Source organism: Phocoena sinus, chromosome 9, assembly GCF_008692025.1.
Source record: "Phocoena sinus isolate mPhoSin1 chromosome 9, mPhoSin1.pri, whole genome shotgun sequence".
NCBI lineage: Eukaryota > Metazoa > Chordata > Mammalia > Artiodactyla > Phocoenidae > Phocoena > Phocoena sinus.
The window spans coordinates 46,913,703-46,937,292 of NC_045771.1; the positions used below are offsets into that span (position 1 = coordinate 46,913,703).

Here is a 23,590-nt window from a genome sequence, read left to right on the forward strand (position 1 = left end):
CTGTTTCTCACGGTTAGTGGGTGGAGTCAGGATATGAACAAGAGTCTGTTTGTCTCTAAAGTATGTCCTTCTCTTGCCTCTGTACACATGGGGCTACAGGGCCAACCGGGCATTGTAAATGAGCACAATTGACCTGACACTGAAAAAAGAAAGAACAAAAAAAGCAACAGCCCAAGGGTGATGATAGGCAGCGCTTCCAGTGGCCTCAGTGTTGGGAAGTGGAGAGGACTGTGGGAGGAGCCCCCCTCAGCTCCAATCCTGCTGTCATGTGGATCCAGTGTTGCTACGTCTTTTGAGTTTTCAAGAGACGATCAGCATCTGAATTTCTGTGGAAAATCTCTAGATTTAAAAATGTTAGCTGCTAATTCTGATTTAAAAATAAAAAACCCCACACTGTTTAGGCCAGTGCTCTGGACCAAACCAAATGAATGTGCAGCCTGCCACCCCCGTACCTCCCCATGCTGCTAGGAAGTATGTCTGCGGAAGAGTGGCATTGAAGACTGCCTGAGTCAGCTGTCAGAGGTAGGTGTTGCCCTTGGCCTTAGAGAAAGGGAATAGTAAGCAGCTCTTAAAAGACATCAGGTGACAATGGAGCACATCTTCAAAAGGTGAGACAGCCTTTAGATACTGTAAAAAGCCAAGTTTCTGAAGTCTCATCTGTTCAGATCAGACCTTGGCAAAGGAACAGCCTTCATCATGTAACTTTCTTCACCCTCACGGTGATGCGTCCTTACTGTGTCCCAGACAGCATTCTGAGCACTTTATGTTTCAGCTCATTTGAACCTCGCTGCAACCCTGTCATTATCCCTGTTACAGACCGGTAACCCGGGGCTGAGATTCGAACCCAGGTTGCCTCCAAAACCTGCTTCCTTACTTAATACCCTATGTGGTCGTTCTTCCATTAGGTAGTTCCTCATTCAAGGCATAGAATGTTTGAAGCTGGAAATCACTGGCTGTGGAGCCCTAAAGCTTTATGCTCTACTATCTTGAGCTTTCAGTGAAACAGAAGAAGCTTTCTTTTTTTCAAGCAGAGCTTGATGAGTCTGAGCTAATTTACGTACCTTTCATCAGCTGGCGTTTACATCTCAATTCAGGTAGATAATTCCTTTTCCAAACACCTATTTATTCTTTACTATCTCAATAGCAGATATAGGACAGGAAAATAAATATAAGTGAGTATCATTTGTCCTGTTTTCAGTTCAGTGGGAATGTCAACAGTTTAAAAAGTGACTTTATCGATAAGTAATATAGCACAATAAAATATAATAAAATACATTCTTCTTTGCTTTTCTGGAAGGAGGTAATTCATAGACGTTGGCTTTAAGCTTGCCCAATCTTCTCAGTAAAGCTGGGAGCTTGGAGAGTAAGGACATTTGGGTTTCATTTCTTTGTGCAAGTAAAGGTACTTTGTCACAGTTATTTGCAAGAGAGTTAATAAGCCTATAGCTTATATAGACAGTCATTTTCTTCCTCTCAGGCAACTCAAGGCTTCCTTATTACTGGGTATGGTGACTAATGAGGGCCTCTGCAGCTTCACTGAGATAAAAGGGCAGGGCAGTTTGGCATTCAGGCAAAGAAAACCCCTACTTGGCTTGGAGCATTCATGCCCTTCAATAACTACTCACTGAACTTGAGGACAAAGACCTTCTTTCCCATGCAGCTTCCTCCCTCCTTGTCTAGACATTCTGTAAGCAGTCTCCTAGTTACAGGGGTGCAGTGCTCCAGCCCCCCAAGCCTGTACCCAGCCTCCTGTCACCAGTCGGAGGGTGGATGTTGGGAGATGCAGCTCCTGTGCTGTGAGCTCCAGGGACTCTGGAGCTGTAATTCCCAAGACGAAGTCATGAATCCTGAAAGGACTTTGATAAGGACAGTGATGGTTAGAAATTGAGCTTAGGGGTACTTTACCACAGCTGATAGCACGATATCTAAAGCTGTACAGTCCAGTTTTGTAGCCTTGAGCCACAAGTGGCTATTTGATTTTTAAAAAATGTTAATTGTGGTAAAAATACATGTAACATAAGATTTACTGTCTTAACCATTTTTTTTTTTTTTTTTTTGGCGGTACGTGGGCCTCTCACTGTTGTGGCCTCTCCCGTTGCGGAGCACAGGCTCCGGACGCGCAGGCTCAGCGGCCATGGCTCACGGGCCCAGCCGCTCCGCGGCACGTGGGATCTTCCCGGACCAGGGCACGAACCCGTGTCCCCTGCACCGGCAGGCGGACTCTCAACCACTGCGCCACCAGGGAAGCCCCTGTCTTAACCATTTTTAAGTGTAAAGTTCAAGTAGCATTAAGTACATTCACATTGTTGTGCAGCCCATCCCCAGAAACTTTTCATCCTGCAAAACTGACACTGTGTACCCATTAAACAGCTAACTCTCTGTCCTCCTCCCCACTCCCACCCCTGCCTGCTCCAGCCCCTGGTAACCACCATTCTACTTTCTGTCTCTATGAATTTGACTACTCTAGGGACCTCATATAAGTGAAATTACACAGTATTTGCGTTTTGGGGACTGGCTTATTCTACTTAGCATAAAGTACAGATAAACGTACTTTGAAATATTCTTAACAAATACTTCCTAGGACATACCTGTAAGTTTAATTGTCTGTGGGGGTTAAATTGGAGTGTTTCATTAATTGGAACTGTTAGTTTATTGCTAACCTGGCAAGAATCCTAATTGGTATTTACCACAAAGAAGCCTATTCAGTAGACTTGCTTTTTAAGCCTGTTGCTTTTAAAGATTTTTACTTGAAAACCATAGTAAGAGAGAAATGTTATATTGTAACCCAGTACATACATATACTTATATGGGTATATCTGAACTTAAAGTTTCTTGTACGAGCACTTACTCTTACTATGTGAGATGCACGTGTTCTTTTCTAAAAAATGCTGATCTCGTCCACTATATTGATTTCATAACCCACAAAAGGGCCACAACATGCAGTTTGGAAAACACTGCTATAGACATTCCTGGGTTCAGTTTTAGGCCTGTAGTATAACCCTGTACCCACATCCCCACCTCTGGATCCCTGTGGTTCAGAAGACAGCTTCAGAATTGTGCCTCAAAGCAAGCAAGTTAAGAAAAAAGCCATCAGTCATGGCTTTATTTCCGAGTAAGCTTTTTCACTGATTTTAATGCTGGCTTAAGTAGAGTGTAGTTATAGAAAATTCATTATTGAATGGTTATACTGTTTTCCAAAGCTGAATATAAATGATAAAAAAGTCTATGTAGTAAATTTCTGCATTAGCATGTGTGATTGGGAGTTAATTAAATTTTAGTTTATTTTTCTTCGTGGAAGAGATGATGACATTTCATAATGCTGTATAAGATTATAGAGGGAAAGGGAGAAAAATGGTAAAGTCGGATTTTTGTGTTATACATGAATGATTTAACAGTTTATAAAAATCCTGTAAACAGAGATTTCAAAATGCATGTTTTATACAGTATATAGATGAGTTAACTTTTCAGATTTTAAAATCTGGTGTGTTAGCCAGTATTTTGACAAATAATGGGAACAAAATTGAGATTCCTGGAATTAGTTTCAAAAGAATTTCATCTCAGGGTGAGCAGAAAATTGGCTTTCTGATGGGCCAGTTTTTCTTTTCCTGTTTAAGGAGGTGACTGCAGGAGGCCTGCCCGCTATTTGTGTAAATAATAGTAATGAAAATTTGTGTACTCCCTGAGTAACTCTGAATTGGGCAGGCTGTAAAGAAAAAAAAAAAAAGGAAAACAAAGTACTAGAGAATAACTATAATAATGCTGAATAAAAAACTTGTCCTAACTATAACTCAAATAAGAATTTGCCACTTTTGAAATTTTAGATGTTGGGACATAGAAATAGAGCCAAATTTCTTCCTTAAAATAAAATTCCTAAATCGGTAATATCCCCTGGGTTTATTTTTTTTTAATCTTTTGTGTGTGATTATATAAGTATAAATACTTGTAGGAAAATTGAAAACAAAGGAAAATATAAAAAAACCAGAAAGAATTTAGTGGTTAGGCTACCACTTCTGGTCTTTTTCTATGCATATTTTCATGTAGTTAAGATAATTTTTTTAAATAAATTTATTTATTTTATTTATTTATTTTTGGCTGCATTGGGTCTTTGTTGCTGCTCGCGGGCTCTCTCTAGTTACGGTGAGCAGGGGCCACTCTTCGTCGCGGTGGGCAGGCCTCTCACTGCGGTGGCCTCTCCCACTGTGGAGCACGGGCTCTAGGCACGCGGGCTCCAGCAATTGCAGCATGTGGGCTCAGTAGTTGTGGCTCACGGGCTCCAGAGCACAGGCTCAGCAGTCATGGCGCACAGGTCCAGCTGCTCCGCGGCATGTGGGATCTTCCTGGACCAGGGCTCGAACCCACGTCCCCTGCATCGGCAGGCGGGCCCTCAACCACTGCGCCACCAGGGAAACCCTAAGATAATTTATTTTGGACACCCCCCCCCACCTCCCCAAACCATTTCTCCATGCAATTAAAAACTCTTCACAAACATTTTAATGGTTTTATAGTATTCTACCATATAGATGTAGCATAAATTTTTAGCCACTTCTCTGATGCTGGACAGTTAAGTTTCCATCAGTTTTTCACCTGTATAAATACCGCTGTAATGCACACTTTTGTGCGTGAGTCTTGTCCATATTCCTGATCATTTCCTTAGAGTAGATACACAGAAATGGAACTCCCTTCCATCTACTGCTGTCTCCTCCCTGTCACAGCCAAACTTCTTTGAAAAGCTATCTGTGTGCACTGGCTCCATTTCCTTCCTACAACCTGGCTTAAAAGCCTTCAGTGGCTTTAGTGTTTATTATGGGACAGACACTAAAGTCCCTGCTGTTGCCTTCAAGACCCAACATGAACTAGCCTCTCTCCCTGCATCTCCAGCCTCTTCCCTGTTACCTCTGGCTCAGCCACACTGGCTATTGGATGTAATGGCTCCTTCCCCTTTCTCCAGCCACAGGGCCTTCAAACCTGCATAGCCTCCCTCTGGAATAGTCTCACTCCCCCACCCATCTGTCCTTTGTGGACTATAAGGTAAGGTATCTACTTGGAGGAAGTGGTTGGAAGTTTGAAGAGAAGTGAAGGTCTCAAAAGTGCATTTAGGAGTTAAAGAGAGGAATTGACCAGACAAAGTACACAAGGGGTTTCCAGGTAGCTATGAGGGCCACTTTCCGGGTATATTCAGAGTCAGGAATGTGAGCTTCACATCAAGGGAAATGGAATTGTCCTCTAGGGCTATGATCACCTTTAGCTTCTGGAGAAAAGAGCTTTGCTTAAACTCAGTTTACCTGATGAGTTCAGTATCCACTTCCTGTGTTTATTTTTCTCAGTCTTGTAGCATTGTCCTACCTCCTCTTGACTAATTCAGTTTTTGTGGGTGATAGCACGATTTGTCATAGAATAAGTGGAGGACTTTACAAATAAATACTTTTGGGGTCATTGGAAACCTCAATGTGAAAGTCCTCATTTCTGGGTTTATTGGGAAGTTGTAAAGTTGCTCTGTTCAGTAGGATTTCTACTACCCACCTGTGGCTATTTAAATTGAAATGAATTAAAATTTGTAATAAAATTAAAAATTTAATCCCTTAATTACACTAACTACACGCCACTAGCCACTTGAGGCTGGTGGCCACCGTATTACACAGTGGAGATGGAACATTTTCGTCATTGTAGAAAGTTCTGAACAGCACTGATCTAGAGAGCAGACGAGGATCCAGCGAAGTCATCTCTGAGGCTAGTCATTGTGTAGAATGGTGATCCAGGAAAAGTAATGGACAGTTGGCTTTCGCTAGTTTGCTATACAGGTTGTGATACACAGTTTATGGGTTCATCTAACATTAAAAAAAAATGACATAAAAATTCTGCTCCTTTCTGGCATTCCCAATCATTCCCCAAATTCAGCAGAAAAGCCAGCCTCTCTGGGCCCACATATCCCTGGGCTTCCTTTGCCTATGTATTCGTCATGGTCAAGTGACTCAGATGACCTGCTGACCAAGCAGATGTCCAAGCTGAAGAATAAGTGCTAGTCAAAAACTCCTAGGGGCAGGACAGGAATAAAGACACAGACATAGAGAATGGACTTGAGGACACGGGGAGGGGGGAGGGTAAGCTGGGACGAAGTGAGACAGTGGCATGGACATATATACACTACCAAATGTGAAATAGATAGCTAGTGGGAAGAAGCTGCATAGCACAGGGAGATCAGCTCCGTGCTTTGTGACCACCTAGAGGGGTGGGATAGGGAGGGTGGGAGGGACACGCAAGAGAGAGGGGATATGGGGATGTATGTATATGTATAGCTGATTTGCTTTGTTATACAGCAGAAACTAACACACCATTGTAAAGCAATTATACTCCAATAAAGATGTTTAAAAAGAAAAAAGATTTATCTGTTATTTATTTAATTTATTTTTGGCTGTGTCGGGTCTTAGTTGCAGCATGTGGGATCCTCGTTGAGGCATGCGGCATCTTTCGTTGCGACGTGCAGGCTCCCCGTTGTGGTGCGTGACCTTTTCTCTTGCTGTGGTGTGCGGGTTTTTCTCTTCTTTTGTTGCGGTGCGCAGGCTCCAGGGTGCGTGGGCTCTGTAGTTGTGGCACGCGGGCTCAGTTGCCCCGCAGTATGTGGGATCTTAGTTCCCTGACCAGGGATGGAACCTGCGTCCCCCACGTCGTAAGGTGGACTCTTCACCACCGGGCCACCAGGGAAGTCCCAGATTTTTACTGTTTTTAAGGATCGAGTAAAGTAAGGTTCTGCTCATAGATCAGACACCAGCACTTTTGACATGGCCCAACAACGGGGGCAGAAGGGAAGTCCTATTACATACGAGAGTCATACAAACACAGGACAACGCGTTCTTTCCCGATCTTACCTTCTGGGTCTGTTTCACTTGATTTGGCTCAGCCAGCAATTCTTCCCACCTCCAAATTCTAGGAATCCTCTATAAAGGCATTTTATCTTATAATTATTGTAGGTCTTCCTTACACATACAGAGTCTTGGTTTATTCCTCTCTACCCCTCAAGTTTGAAGATAATGTGGTTTTGTGAAAATGGGAAAGGTTAAGAGGAGGAAGAACTGGAGTCTCTTTTATTTTCTTGCCTTTTCTTTCCCTCAAAGGGGCTAGAGGCTATTTTCCTGAGCTAGGAGGGAATTATTTGCAGAGTTATGGAGTACCTACTCCTCTGTGCCCTGGGGAGGGACCTGTCATAAGCACTGCCAGGAAGAACTCTGGCAGCCCGGGGTGTGTGTACACAGACTACCCTGAAGTAGCCTGGATGTAGATGTAGCAATATGGTTCCTCACAAAGATGTTTCTAAACGTAGAATGTTGCTGACTCTGTGACTTGATAACTGGTCCAGTAATGAGTGAGGGGAGTTGATTTTGATTGGCTTCCTCAACAGAAATTTTGAGACACTGCTCTATTTGAGTGGTCAAAACCCAAAGAAAATATCTCGTATACTCACGTAGCCTCTACAAGTTGCAAAATATGTTCTCAAGAATCATTTCATTTGATGCTCATGATACGTCTGTGGGCTGGGGCAAAACATGAGGCTCAGGGCTTCTCTGGTGGCGCAGTGGTTGAGAGTCCGCCTGCCGATGCAGGGGGCACGGGTTCGTGCCCCGGTCCGGGAAGATCCCACATGCCGCGGAGCGGCTAGGCCCGTGAGCCATGGCTGCTGAGCCTGCGCATCCGGAGCCTGTGCTCCGCAACGGGAGAGGCCACAACAGTGAGAGGCCCGCGTACCACAAAAAAAAAAAAAACCCAAAAAACAAAAAAAAATCCATGAGGCTCAGAGTGGTAAAGTGATTTGCTCAAGGTCACACAGCTAGTAGGTGACGAGGCTGAGTTTTGAATCCCAGTTGCTTTTCTGAGAATATTGCTTTACTTCTCATTTATATTTTAATGGAGAAGCAGATGGTAAGGATAGTTCCTGATGCTCCAGTGGGATGGATGATGAAGCTGGCTGCTGAGACAGGGAACCTTAGGAAGGGATCCAGTTTAGGGAAAATGATGAACTCAGCTTTGGATATCAGGTAGGCTGGGTCTGTGGGTCAGGAGCTCAAGGAGAGAACTGAGCTGGAATTATATATGTAGGTCACTGGTTCGTAAATGACAAGCGAAGCTCTGGGCATGGATGAGTTTTCCCAGAAAGAAAAGAGCATTAAATGAGGAAGGAAGGGCCAAGCAGTGAGGATGCTCGATGGCCAAGTAGAAGAGAACTAGCCAGCCCAGGAGCAGTTAGAGGGGCGGGAGGAAAGCCAAAAGGTGCTTGAGTGTTATGTCATTGAGGCAGAGAAAGATATACATGAAAGAGTGGGGTATCTTTCAGTTTATTTCCAGACCCATTTCCCCATGAGCACCCCAAAAACTATCATATGGCAGCCATGCATCTCTAGATCAGAGGCACTTCAGTAGTGCACTGTTACAACGTATATTTATTTATTTTTGTATTGCTGTGACAGATGGCAGCGTGTGTGTTTTCTGCCTGGAACAATAACCTTTCATTCTCCTGCGTCCTTGCACTTTTGGCTGTCACTGCGGTCTGTTGCGAACCTGAGATCCTTTATTCCCACAGAGTACTAAACAATATCTGGTGTCAGTGGTTTTGTGATTCTACTCCAGACACCCCACCTTCATTTGCCAGCTGGGCTCTCTTTTTTTTTTTTTTTGCGGTACGCGGGCCTCTCACTGTTGCGGCCTCTCTCGTTGCGGAGCACAGGCTCTGGACGTGCAGGCTCAGCGGCCATGGCTCACGGGCCCAGCCGCTCCGCGGCACGTGGGATCTTCCCGGACCGGGGCACGAACCCGTGCCCCCTGCATTGGCAGGTGGACTCTCAACCACTGCGCCACCAGGGAAGCCCCAGCTGGGCTGTCTTAATGAGCTTGCTGCACACAGTTCAATACTAGAACTCTCTTAGTGGGTGAAATATGTTTGAAGAACTCACCGGTGGAATGTTCCATGTTAGGCCTGCTTCCATTCTCTCTCTTTTCAGGATGGCTTTAGCTCCTCCAAGTTACTGTTTTGTGGCCTTCCCGCCACGTGCGAAGGACGGTCTGGTGGTATTTGGGAAAAATTCAGCTCGGCCCAGGGATGAAGTGCAAGAGATTGTGTATTTCTCCGCAGCTGATCATGAACCCGAGAGCAAGGCTGAGGTAAGTCACGTGTTACTGTCTCTCAATTAACATGTATTCTCTTTCTCTGGCTTTGTCCAGCACCTTGATGTCTTAACCTGGAAGCCTGCTCACAAGTCAGAACTGTCATGTGGGTTCTGTTGATTCCTGTTTCCATTCAGGTTTGTTCATAGCCTTAAAAACAGGGTCACATGGAGAATTCTACATTCGTTGCTATGGCCCATGTTTTATACTTAAGTAAAATATTTACACAATTCCAAAGTCAAATCTATGAAACAAGATATATTCATAGAAGTCTGGCTTCTGCCTTTGTATCATTCACTCCATTGCCTTTTTCTTCTATAGGTTATCATGTTTTGGAAGTGTGGGGGGTTATCCTTCCGTTTAAAAAATTATATATTAATATATGGAATAAACTACACACACACATACATATCCATATGAATATTTATCCCAGTCCCTTTCCTCCCTTCTTAGATGAATGGTAGCATGCTATATACACTTTTTTCCACTTTGCTCTTTTCAACTAAAACTGTATTTTGCAGGTCACTCCATCTGGTCTCTAAAGGGATTCTTCATCCCTCATTTACAGCTGTGTAGTATTTCATTCTGTGGATGTAATCAGACTTTACTCGGTCCCATACTGCTGGACATTTGGGTTGGTTTCCAGTCTTTTGCTCTTACAAATAGTGCTGAAGTGAATAACAGCCTTGTGCGTCTGTCGCAGTATCTGGTCTCGGTTTATATATTTTTATCATGTTAAAACGTATCCACCAGTTCTTATTTTGAGTGCTCAGTCAGTATTTCTTTGGAATAGGTGCCTAGAAATGGGATTTCTGAGTCAGAGTATGTAAATAGGTAATTTTGTTAGATATGGTCAAATTTCCTTTCATAGCTGGTGTACCATACCATTTTGCGTTCCCACCAGCAGTGTAAGACGGTGCCTGTTTGTTCATATTCCCAGCGTGTGTTGTCAAACTCTCATGACGGCTATTTCATGTTAGTTTTACATTATGCTCTTTTGCTAAATCCTTTTATTGGTTGTGTCAGCTTTTATTATTGATGCTCTTGGGTTTTCCAGGTATGTTGTTACAAAACCTGCAAATAGAGATTGTTTGATTGTTCTTACATCTCTAATTATTTTCTTGTTTGTTTGGCTTATAGCTTGGATTCAGTATTAATAGTGAGGGAAATAATGGATATCTTTGCCTTCGTTCCTGACCTGAGGTGGGGGACAGCCTCTAGTGCTTCCACATTAAAAGTAAGATGCTGGTTTGGGAACAGAGATTTATATAGCTTTGTCATGTTCAAAAGTATACATCAATTCATACTTTGATTGCTTTTAAATCCTCAAGAACAGGTGTGACATTTTGTTAGAGATCTTTCCAGTGATTATGGAGATAATCCCCTGATTTTTTTTCTTCCTATTTCATGATAAGTTGAACCATCTTTGCATTCATGGAATAAACTTCTTGGTTATGGTATATTTAGTTGTACGTGTTTAAATTGTAATTGTTTGTTGAAGGATGAAGAATTTGGATGAAAAAAATGGGAGCTAGTAGATTAACAAACTCTTGCCCCGACATCATCTGTATTCTTTGATGTTCTATGCTTTACAAAATAAACTGATTTTTCTGGTGACTGTGCTAGGTTTTAAGTGAGTATTCATCAGTGCGTATTTCATTTTCTTATCTGAATCTTTACCTGTTTCGATCCTTTAAAAGCATTAAGCATCACCAGAGCAACAGAACTCTACAAGGAGCTGCTTATGCGAGGTGAATTCAACAGAGACGCTGAGACGAACAGGCAGAGTGCATGAGTCTGTGGTCGAGGCAGCGGCAGACTGGCTCCCACAGGATATTCGCCAGAACCACTTGCCTCTCGTGTTGCACCACTAACTTGGTCCAAGCCCCTAAGCTTCAGCGGGACCTTCCTTTCATACAGGCAGAAAAGAGTGCTAGGTTCTCTGGCGCTCATGCTAGCTTTTAAATGGGTATTCAGTAATGTTTGAATGTCCATGTTGTTTGCATCTGAATGTTTCTTTCTGTTCCTGGAACAGAGTGGGCTCGGTATGGATGAAGTTGGCTTGGTTTGCGTTGTTACTGACCTCCCCTGTCTGTCTTCCCTAAATGTTTCTTTTTCCCAGAGAGTCATGCAAAACTGAAGCAACACTTTGATTTTCATGTGGGCAGATTTAATTTCCCAAAGATGGCTATATGAAATCCCATTCCACATGTACTTCTCACAGTGTGATAGACACACCTCCATGGAGTGGAGGGTTTATGCCCCCCCCACCCCTGCCACGAATCTTGGTGAGGACTTCCGATGGCATCATGCAGTGAAGCGTGACGGAGGTGATGCTGTGTGACCTCCAGGGCTGGGTCATAAAAGGATTCAGCTTCCACTCATCTCCCTCTTTTGGAACTCTAGCCCTAAGATCCCAGGCACCATGCTGGGGGGAACCCAAACACCCATGTACACAGACCATGGGGTGGGGCCCACATGGAGAGCCTACAGCTAGTGCCAGCTGCCAGATGTGTGAGTGAATGACATTTCAGTGATTCCAGACCTCAGGCTCTATGGAGTAGAGACACACATCCCTTCTGTGCCCTGTCCAGATTCCTGACTCATCAAATTCACGAACATAATAAACGGTTGTTTTACACCACTAGATTTGGGGTCATTTTTTAGTAGCCATAGTAACTACAATATTGTACAAAGCCTTTTATGAATATGGCTGAAATAAATATTTTAGAAAAAATTTGTTTTCTTTTTTGGGGAATAGGTTAAATAAGTCTGTATTTTACTCACGGTTACAGTCATTTTAGGAAATAGACTAGATTCCTTTCACTAGTTAACCTATGGCATATTAATGCTCAAATACACTATAGGTTACATTATGTCCCTTTGCATAAATAAGTGCAGCTTGATACATACCAGAGTTAGTCCCTAAGGCAGCCCTGACCTTTTTTCTGAGTTGGATATCTGTGTTCTGAGTTGCCTCTGCACGTTTCCACATCCATACTCTGCAGGTAAAATAACTCTACGGATCCAAAACCAAATTCACTTTCCCCGTCTCATCTGTTCCCCTAACAGCGCTATTGTCTGCCGCATCGTTAAATCTAGAAACCAGACAGAAGCGTTGACCCCCGTTTTCCCACTTCTCTGTGGATGCACGGGGGTGGCTGTCACTGCGTCTTGTTGCTTCCTCTCCTGTGTCCCCACCTCCACTCCACGGCCCCCAGCTCATTCGCACCCACCCCCATCTCCCTTCGGCTTTAATCTGCTTATTGGTGCCCAGGTCTCTTTCTCCTGAATTCTGTTCCCTGCAGCGTCACCGGAATTTTCTTTCCAGATCACAGTTTTGTCATTGCCTTGTTTAAAAATGTTTGGTTGCTTATAGGATGAGAGTCCAGGCTGATTTGTATGCCATTCACAACTCTTCCTGATTGGCACCCTGCTCACTTTTCTTTCTTTTCTTTTCAATTAATAGACAGTTTCAGAGCAGATTTAAGTTTCCAGAAAATTGAGTATAAGTACAGAGAGTTCTCATATAACCCCTCAACTCCCCCCAACCCCCTGCCTCCCAGTTTCCCCCATTATTAACATTTTGTCCTAATATGGTACATTTGTTGCAATTGATGAGGCTGTACTGATACATTATTATTAACAAAAGCAGTAGTTTACATTAAAGTTCACTCTTTGTGTTACATATTCTATGGGTTTTGACAGTTTCTAATGTCATGTATCTGTCATACAGAGTAGTTCCACTGCCCTAAACATCCTCCGTGTTCTGCCTGGTCATCTCTCCCTTCCCCTAACCCCTGGCAACCGCTGATCTTTTCACTGTCTCCATAGTTTTCCTTTTTCTAGAAGGTTATATAGTTGGAATCATATAGTATGTAGCCTTTTCAGATTGGCTTCTTTCACTTACTAATATACATTTAAGATTCATTCATGTCTCTTCCAGGCTTGATAGAATGTTTCTTTTCAGCTCTGAATAATATTCCATTGTCTGGATGTACCATAATTTATTCTTCCATTCACCTATTGAAGGACACCTTGGTTGCATCCAAGTTTTGGCAATTTTGAATAAAGTTGCTGTAAAATTTGTGCGTAGGTTTTTGTATGGACATAAATTTTCAACTCATTTGGGTAAAGATACTTTTTAATGTAATTTTACGTTTTGAATAGGTGATATATTGGTGTGGTTCAAAGATTTAATAACATTAAAATGTTTACAGTAAGCAGTCTTAATCTCCCCTTATTCCTGTCTACCGATTCCCACCTTTTATTTATTTGTTTGTCTGTTTATTTATTTATTTTTGGCTGCGTTGGGTCTTTGTTGCTGCGCGCAGGCTTTCTCTAGTTGCGGTGAGCGGGGGCTACTTGTGGTTGCAGCGCGCAGGCTTCTCACTGTGGTGGCTTCTCTTGTTGCGGAGCACGGGCCCTAGGTGTGTGGGCTTCAGTAGTTGTGGCTCGCAGGCTCTAGAATGCAGGCTCAGTAGTTGTGGCACGCAGGTTTAGTTGCTCCGTGGCACGTGAGATCTTCCCGGACCAGGGCTCAAACCCATGTCCACTGCAAGGGACACGGGTTCAATCCCTGGTTGGGGAACTAAGATCCTGCATGCCATCCGGCGTGGCCAAAAGAAAAAAATAAATAAACAAAATTGTGTTTTTTTTTTTTTTTTTTAACGGAGGTTTCTTTTAAAAAAAGAGTCACTGTGGTTGCTCATCTGCCCACCTACCCACCCTTCCACCTGGTCCATCCTACCAGGTGGTCTTCTCTTCCAGTTCGTCCCCTTTCTTACCCTTCATCTTGCACTCAGTCTGTCCATCGGTCTGCTTGCCCCTCTGTCATCTACTCTATGTCCAGTTCACTTTGCTTGAGATGGAGGAATGAGAAATGGGGTCCTCCAGCACAGAGCTCCCCAGTTTCTAAGATCACCCTGCACATTTTTGTTCAGATACACAGCTGGCAGATTGGAACATTTTCTTTTCTGTTCTTTAGTCTTTCTTCTGTGGATTCTGGGTTTTTAACAACTCCTCATCTGGTTGCAGGGTAGGATGGATAAGTATGTATCAAACTGTGAAATCCCCTGTGTCCTCTCTGTGGATGCTATACACTGTGCATCACGGAACTCGTCTCCCTCTGCCTCAGGCCCTGCTTCTCCCTGTGGGTAGGGGCGTTGAAGAATCAGATGAATAATTTCCTGGATTATGATGTTCTGTGTGTGCATGGGTGCATTTGTGTGTGTGTGGATGTGCATCTGTGCTCACGGGTGGGTATAGGTCTATTCTTAAATGGTTAAACCTTCTATTTAAGAAAAAAATGGATCCAACATTAGAATATTTTCCTGGAAGAACCATGGATTTCAGCTACAGTTTACATGAGTCATACTTGGTACCCAAGAGAGTAATTATACCACAATTTATGGAGACAGAATTCTTTTTTTTTTTTGTGGTACGCGGGCCTCTCACCATGGCGGCCTCTCCTGTTGCGGAGCACAGGTGGCTCCGGACGCGCAGGCCCAGCGGCCACAGCCCACGGGCCCAGCCGCTCCGCGGTATGTGGGATCCTCCCGGACCGGGGCACGAACCCGCGTCCCCTGCATTGGCAGGCGGACTCCCAACCACTGTGCCACCAGGGAAGCCCGAGACAGAATTCTTGATAGCCAAGTCAGGTGTGATACATAATGTTTTTTGAAAGATTCTCTTATTATTATATATTAAACCTCACCTCCATTTTTCTCTCCTTTAGAATTCATTGTTTCCTTTTCTTTGAAAGTTAGTTTGAATTTATTTTTATTTTCTACTGTATGAAGTTCAGTGTGGGATTAGTATCCTCAGCAAGGTTATACAACTTTCACGATTGGGGTGGGTTTTTATTAGATCATTTCCCTTTTCTTCCCCAATGAAAATATTTGCAAGAAGAATAGAAAATTACCAATTAATGATAGCTGGTGGTGTTGTTAGTAGCATTGTTTAGGTGGTGGCTGTATTTGTGGTGTTTGGAGTATGTGTGTACATGGTGGGGCAGGGAGTGGGTCCTGAATGTTAATTCTGAAGATTATCCCCTACAGCAGGAGAGCACAAGTCATTCTGGAATCAAAGAAATCTGACCAGAGCTCCATGGCCACTAAGTAGATTGTGTGTCTTTCTTCCTGTTTTCCTGTTTTCTTCTCTTCAGCCCCAGGAGCAGGAGTCCCCAGCCTTCTGTGGGGTCAGAGCGGCTCCCTTGCTCCGTGGGAGAGTGGCTCGGCAGGGGGCTTCCTTCCATCACTTCCCCTTTCCCAATCCTGTTTCTGACGCCAGGTCTTTGCATTGTCCATCCTCAAAGATCTTACAGCTTCAGGGGAATAAAAAGCAGCTCTTCTAAAGTGTGGTCAGCATCTTCTTTTGTCTTTGTTTAGACTCATATGAGCCTTAAGGGCACATTTTCAAAAGTCAAGTAGCAGGCAGGACACTGGAATAAAACAATTAAAAAACGAACAACCTCAGTGATAATTAGCAGTGCTGCTTTAGAGGCACAAATTTTCTAAAACTAAAACTATTTCCCTGAAGCATCCCATTTTCCCTGCCTTTGTTTCCCACCCTAAGAAGTCTGGCTGACTCATCAACTCATTTCACAGTGGTTTTCGCTGGTGGTGCCAGGGTTGTGTTCACCATCTGAGTACAGTAGGAAAGGCACAATGATTGCGTTTCATTAATTGCAACGTCTATTGTGTGAGTGTCTCTATTCCACTTTCACTGGGTGATATCCAGAAATAGTGTGTTCAGGAATGTGCAAGGGGTAGGCGACAGCATGACGCTGATTTTGCTTTTCATTTTGGACACCATCACACAAAATAATAAAGGGTTTGCCCTGAACAAGAATTGTCATTTGTTTTTGCCTCCGGGGCCTTGTCAAGGTTTATTTTTCCATCCTCCAACCTGGCATATATGTCCCCAGGAGCCACCTGAGAGCGACAAGCTCAGTGCAGGTAGTACTTTTAAAAGCTCAGTGATTAGCATTAGGCAGGGCTGACATTTACAAGTGTGCCTCGCCACGCCCCCTGCCCTGGGCATTCTTATGTTGCTGTGTGGCCTTGGCCCCCAGAAGTCACACTAGCTGACAGATTAGTTTTATTAAAGGCTGGGTGGGTGTGGCCATGGGGCAGCAAGACGAACTGCTCCTCTTTTTCTGAAGCCCCCTTGAACAGCTTAATCACCGAAGTGAGGCCTGAACTGTCCCTGTAAAGACTGATCTTCTGAGTGGTGAACGTTTTCTCTTTGCTTTTTTTCTCATAGAAATTTGGCTAGGACTTTTGACTTTAGAACTAAATTGTTTTTCCAGGCTGAAAGAAAATTTCAGGTACTTTTGGATTTTTTTTTCCCAGAGACACCTTTCCTGCTACCTCAAATCCCACTTTTTCTCTGCCTTGTTAATAATGTGGAAACTGTGAGTGTCATTGAGTCTTACTTAAGAAAATGACTGCCTGCAGAGTTCATGTTCTAGATGGCTGGCTTTACAACGTTTAACTCATTACATCTTGTGTAAATGTTCCTTATTTGTGAGGCTTGCTCCCAAACTGGGATTTTAAGTAACCGATCTCTATGAGACAAGTGTGTCCATCCTCCCTACTCCCTCCTACACCTGGGTGTCATTAGACAGATTTCAAACCCAGTGGGCCATGTGTGAATTGCAGCCACAGAAGGGCCCTTGTGAGGCCCAGACTTCTGTGGTCCATGACAAAGTTGCCCCGAGGGGCATGTGTTATAGGCTCACTAAGGCTGGGGTGCACACCCACCCACCTCCCGTTCCCCGACCCTGTGGCCTGTGAGGAGATCTGGGGCATCAGCTTGCAGTCTGGTGCTTGGGAGGTGCTGATTTAGCCCATCTGGCTAGTTGGGGATCTCCTTCCTTCCTCGTGATTCTAAGTTTGGCCTGAAAAGTGTCAGGTTGGCTGCATGTATTTTGGACTCCCACAGAGACCATATGGTCTTTTGCATTCAGTGTTCAACATTTTTATCTGTCAGTACTTATTGAGCTTTTGCAGTCCTGTGACTCAGTGCCATCGTAGCTCCCCTAAGTGGCAGGGTGGAGGACCTCCCTGAACCGTGAACACATTTTTGACATCCCCACCTGTCTCTTCTCAGGCTCTTACCTCTGTCTGGAATACCTCGATGTCTGGCCTACTTTTCAAGATCAACCTAAATGTCACTCACTTGATGAAACCTCTGCCCACTTGGTTGTGTTCCCTTTCCTTTGAACCTCTATTATGCTCCCTCCGACCTGTGTTATTCATTCGTTCATTCACTTATCCATTCATTCATTCAAAAAAAGGTTTATTGATGCCTACTATATACCAGATTTGGGATATGTCATGAACTAAACAGCAAAGATCTCTCCCTCCTTCCCTTCTGTAATCTCTCAGTAGCACTTACATTCTAGCTGGTGGAGATAGCACACATAAACAGCACGTACGATACGTCAGTCAGTTATATAGTATTTTGGAAGGGTCAAAATGGCATGGAACAGTGAAAGGAAAAGGAAGGGCAGGATCGTGTGGATCAGAGTATGAGGTGGGAGGAGGGGACGAGATGCAGTGCATACAGGCCTCAGTGACCCTTACTGAAGTTGGCCTGTGGTCGTAGTCTGCGTATGTGCCTTCTCCTTCTTTCCCAACTGAAGGGACAGAGACTGGGTCTCCTCACTGATTTATCTGCCAGCAGCACTTAGCACAAAATGCCTTGTGTGTGGTCGGTGCTCCGTAGATACTTGGTGAAATGGGAACAAATGTGTCAAAATGAATTTGAGGGCAAATAAAAAGCTCATTTCCTATTTTGCTTTTTTCCTGTCCTTACAAAAAATACTTTATGATAAATCTGTGCTTAAGAACCTGAGATTCCTTGCCTATTTACTTAGTCTTTTCAAGGTAGAGTTTGTCACTGGACCTCAGTGGGTACAGGGGTTTTGGAAAGTGTTGATCAATGCTGCTTTTGGCATGAAATAGTACAATTCTAACATATAAACTTCAATTCCATTTAGAAGAGCACAGAGGACCGTAGCTTGTTTACCGCCTTGGCCAGCCTTTTGCTGTAAAAGAATCATTTTTTTAAAACAATAAATAACTTTCGGGAACTGAATAGGGGAAAACATTTCAAGAGTATATTTTACTATCAATTTGCCATGAAAAATTCAAAGGTCTCTTGACAACCTCCGGGTTTCATTAGCTTTCAGTTTACAGACACTTACCCAGTGAAATAACATCATCCCAGCGCAGAGCAATACCTAACGTGGATCGTGAAGAGACGGATGTCACGTGATCAGTGAGTGTGCATTTCAGCTCTTACCTGAGGTTTAGAGATTATGGAAAATCAATGCAGAGTAGCTTTCTGGGCTGCATTCAGTCCATGTAAGTGGGTCTTGAATCAAAAAATTGATCTAAGGCTGCAGTTGATCCAGTGCTTTCAGGTGCCCAATTTAAAATGCAAATGGCTGCTGTGGCTGATAAATGTCTCCCCTGAGAGCTGAAAAGCTCTGTGTAATTTAGAGCCCTGAGTTCCACACCGCAGCTTCCACGGGACGAGTACGTGTGTCGTAGACTGCTAGCATGTCAGCGTCAGGAGGCTCCTGTGGACAGCCTAGTTTAGTGCTTTTCCAACTGCTCTAGCTGAGTCCTCCCAGGGGCCCGGTATGGGGAGGGGAAAGGCTCTGAGTTATCTATCCCCAGTCCCATGCCTGTCCTTCCATTCACCTCAATACACTTTGACCAGTTTTATTGTCTTTATGCTTTTATGTAAGAGTTTGTATGGAGGAAGTGTTCTGAGGCTAAAAATATCAATACTTGGAAAGAAGTAGCTTGATCTAGATTAGCTCATTCATTTTCCAGGTAAAGACACAGCAGCCTGGAGAAATAAGACACAGCTCTAAGTGGTTATGTACTGCAGTTGTGACAGCAGTTAGGAATATGCCTCTCTGGGACTGTTTCCTTATTTGTCCACCTCATGGGCTTAGTGTGGGAATCAGATGGGACAGACCAGGAAGCACAATGGATAAGAGAGTGTACATTTAATGCGTTAGTTAAATGTAAAGTATCACTATCATTTTCTCTTCTCTACCACTAGAGCAATCATGTGGGTTGTCAAACTGTGTTCCAGGGAGCCCTAGGGATCATTGCAGGAAGCTTAGGGGACCTCTTTTCTTCAGACAAAGCATCTTTCCTTTTATCTGCTTTCTATGTTAGGCATCTAGGTAAAGTTTCTTTTATAGATAGGACTCTATAACTTTTAAAAAGTTTGAAAACCACTGATCTAGAAGGAATTTTGCAAATGAATAGCTATGCTTGTTTAAAATGCTGGTGGCCATCTGTGCCCATTGAAAAGGCTAGATACAGAATATTCAGGGCAGAGCTTGCTTGAATACCTGGTTCGAGAAGGTGGGCTGCTGTAGATGTAAACATTATGCACAGATTGGCCTGAACCAAAGAGACAGAAAACTGAGTGAGTGACAAGACCGAAACTCACTGGCGAAACCTTTGAGCTGCTTTGAGACGTGTGGTGTTTTTTAAGTCTGGGTGTTCCCAAGGCCTTTTATTTCTCTGCTCTGTTTGTAACCGATGTGGTGGTTTAATGTAAGTACCCAGGTGAAAACTAAGTGGTACCTGACAGGTGATGGCCCTTTCTTTCCTGTCTTCATTTTTTAGTGCACTTACATTTCAATCGACCAAGTTCCCAGGACCCATGCCATCGTGATAAGCAGACCTGCCTGGCTTTGGGGGGCAGAAATGGGAGCCAATGAACATGGAGTGTGCATAGCCAATGAAGCCATCAATGCCAGAGAGCCAGCCGCTGAAACGGAAGCCTTACTGGGGATGGATCTGGTCAGGTACTGCCTGGTGATTCTTTGAAACAACTGCCCAGAGCAGGTGGGGTGTGGGGATGGGATTTATCTCCCTCCAAACCTCATACTTCCTAACACAGTCCTTCCAAAGAAGACTTGTGCCTTTTGATATAAACTTGGAGGTGATGGAAAAAAGAATAGATTACAACGGAGTATTATTCAGCAATAAAAAAAATTCAGTACTGATACCTGCTATAACATGATGAATCTTGAAAACGTTACACTAAGTGAAAGAAGTCAGACACAAAAGGTCATTATTGTATGATTCCATTTACATGAAATAGCCTGAATAGGCCAGTTCATAGAAGCAGAAAGTAGATCAGTGGTTGCCTGGGGTTGGAGTGGAGGATGGGGCGTGAGTCCTAATGGATATGGTGCTTCTTTTTGGGGGGTTGGCGTGTTCTAAATTTATATTATGGTGATAGCTGCACAACTTTATGGATATACTAAAGACCCCTGAACTACACTTTTAAATGGATGAAGCTTATGGTCTTTGAAATGTATCTATCTAATAATATATAAAAATAAAAGGAATATATTAAAAATACATAAAAGATAAAGGAAAAAAGAACAGAAATCACTTCCCTCCTTTCCCCCCTAAGTCTTGGTCATCTTTTCTTCCTTTCCCTCCCCTTCCAGCCACAGTGTAACAGAGGGAAGCGGACGTGTAAGCTTGGCAGGATGGGGGTCTCTGTCGGCTGGTTCACTACTGCGTCACAAGCACCAGGGGCTGTGTGCCTGGCACGTAGTGGCTGATCAACGACTGAGTTTGGAAAGAATGACTAATGTAGACGGTGGGTGGGAATGAAACAACGTTCTGAAATGGCTTCCTTTTTTCTGAAATACTGAAATGCAATAGAGTAATGGCTTGATTGAAAGACGATTGGGCTGGGAGCTGGAGGTCTTGGTCTTCGGTGTGGATACTTGTCACTTGTCCGATGTGAGGCCTAGATTGGGTGACCTCCAGGGAGCTTCCCACATGTCACATCCTGTAAAAAGGAATAGAGGTTTTTACATTTTGTAGGTTTTGTAGGGAGAAATTGCACATAGAGACCTCCCTGGCCCATAGCTTGTTCCAGCTGATGGACAGGTCTGTTTGTGACACCCCTTTGATGCCATATTGCCTTCATACCTTCCTCACCCTTCCTTACGCTTCCTGGTTATTATAAACTCAGAAGGAGCAGGTTCCCTGAGCTGGAGAAAAGGAGGGAAAAGCCTTATATTTATAATCAGTTTTCTCTTGATCAACAGAATGAAATGGATAGAATAACAACAAGTTTTGAGCTTATGTTTTGACAGTTGTCCCAGTATTTTTACCTCCGTGCTTAATAGAAATCCTAAAAATGAAGAGTTAACAATGAAAAATAATGTCCCTTTTATGCCTCATTCATAGCCTTGCATTTTGAGTTATCATTGACTTTATGGCAGGGGGTTTATAGAACTGGCAAATACCACCATTTAAACAGTCGATTTCTAAGGGACGACAGAAAAGAATTTTTTAAAAAAATTTCTTCAAAGCCTCTGATGTATCTTCTCAAGTTCATCAACCTATAAGGCAACGAGAGTTACTGAATATCTGCTTTGTGCTAGGCTCTGCGGGCACATGAAGAAGCTCAAAAACTTCAAAGAGATTTAGTCTGGTTGCAGGGAGAAGACAGAAAATTGAGCAATGCAAGATTTTAAGACCAATTTAAGATGACAGAAGGAGAGGTGTGTCTCAAGGCAATCTGAGATTTGTAGCTGCATGAATGGCACAGAATCCCAGGCCCTCAGAAAACACCCCTGGATGTTCAGAGATGATAATGGACTGAGTCTGTTTAGGAATGCTTCGAGAAGAAGTTGCCTGTGACCTGGGTGCACAACGCCGCGGGGATGTAGACCAAGAAGATATACTCGGCATAATTGGGGTTGTGATAGTTACCAAGGTCTGGACACTAACAAGTGTCAGGAGTAGATTATAGGGTGAATTTAACCATAGTCATTTAACTTCAACTCCTTCCCTGGCCACCCATGTCCAGTTATGACGATAAAAAAGCAGGTATGTGAAGAGGACCCTGCCGCAGGTGTCTGCACCTTGAGTGGCTCTTTGTGAGTTCAGGGTCTCAGCTTTATACAAGCTATGATCAGTTCAGCCAAGCCCAGTCAGATAGTGAGGGGCCAGTTCATACTAACCGAATGCTAAAAGTGACCCCTGAGCCAGAAGGCCTCCTAGATCAATGTCTCAGAGGCTCCCAGGTGATGGGTGCTGAAGCACACAGAGCACTGTTTGAGTAGCAAGGTTCCAGAGCAGTGGGTCTCAAAGTGTGGTTGGTGACCCAGTAGCTCTGGCATCACCTGGAAAGTTGTTTGAAATGTAGATTCTGGGCCCCCACCACAGACCTCCTGAATCAGCAACTCTGGGGGGTGGGACCAGCAATCCGTGCTTGAACGTGCCCTCCAGGTGCTTCTGATACACACGAAGCGTTGAGAACCAGGGCGCTAGAGGAAAATTTCAGTCCGTGAGCTGTGTTCTCTCAAATTGGGCTCAGTATCTCCAAGGTATTGCTGTTGGAGGGATCACTACTTCCTCTGTCTGTGCTTGTCTACTGTGCTTGGATGCCAGTTCTTTCCTGGACAACTCCTGGGAGAGCAAGCTCTTTGCATTTTCCACTCTATTTCTAGTGCTTGCTAGACCTGGGGTTGATTATTCAAAGATTATACAGGGCCGGCTGCCCCTCTATGGATTCTGATCTTTTGTGCTTTCCAACAGCACGTCGAATCCAGCCTCAGTCCAAAGGGATGTTAAGTGAACGTTGGTAGCCCTTTATTGGGCACTGAGTTTAAGATAAAAGTATAATCTGTATGTGCTTCCTAGAGGTTTGCTGTGGGAATTCAAGCATTAGGCAATACTGTTTTTATATTTCATTTTCAGTTTATGTTTATGATGTTAAGTAACATCTGCTACTTACGATCCACTGATCTCTGTGAGAATCTTTCAACGAATCCCTTTCTCCAGGGAAAAGGCACATAAACACATATACTCCATTTTTGCATGTTTCAGGAGGTTGGTACCAAGTAAAAAGAAGCTGAATGGAGCTAGCCTAAAAAAATGGGAATTGATTTTCTGGAGGTCGGGGCTCTCTTACAATCCAAGGTCTGTCTCTCATGATCATAATGCACCTTGGCCTCTTGGATGAGAACTAGACAGCTCTTAGAACTCATCCATCAGTGGCATTCTGGTAAATGTTTAATAACCAGACTGGGGCGGGATGGTGGGGGGCAGCTCTGGTTTGTAGCCTTTTCCAGTTTCCGTGGTGTAAATACTCCCACGATGACGGATTTCAGACTACCAATGGTTTAACCACTAGATCGAAATTCTTGACACAGAGCAGTCTGCTCCGAGCTGGCACAGCTGGCCCAGCGCGTCACTGCATTCATTCAGTGTTTCACGCCTCTTCTTCCCTTTCCGTGACTGCTCTGCTCTCCTCTTTTTCTGTAGACTGACTTTTGCTGCTCCGTTTGGGTTTAACTTTGTCGCTAAAACGCAGTCCATCCCAATATTTTAGAGCATCTGATAATTCTGGACACTTTCCATCAGAC

General features: G+C 43.8%; 1 protein-coding gene across 4 annotated transcripts in view; it reads left to right on the top strand.

Annotated features, from left to right (window-relative positions):
- SCRN1 (secernin 1) overlaps nucleotides 1-23,590 on the top strand; it is a 57,448-nt gene that overhangs the window by 10,699 nt on the left and 23,159 nt on the right. For 3 of the 4 annotated variants that reach the window (XM_032643404.1, XM_032643403.1, XM_032643405.1), the window contains exons 2-3: nucleotides 8,988-9,147; nucleotides 19,815-19,996. In XM_032643404.1, the coding sequence (XP_032499295.1) occupies nucleotides 8,989-9,147; nucleotides 19,815-19,996 (341 nt within the window). In that variant the 5' untranslated portion in view covers nucleotide 8,988. The remainder of the gene's footprint in view (nucleotides 1-8,987; nucleotides 9,148-19,814; nucleotides 19,997-23,590) is intronic. The other variant, XM_032643406.1, reaches the window with a different exon arrangement.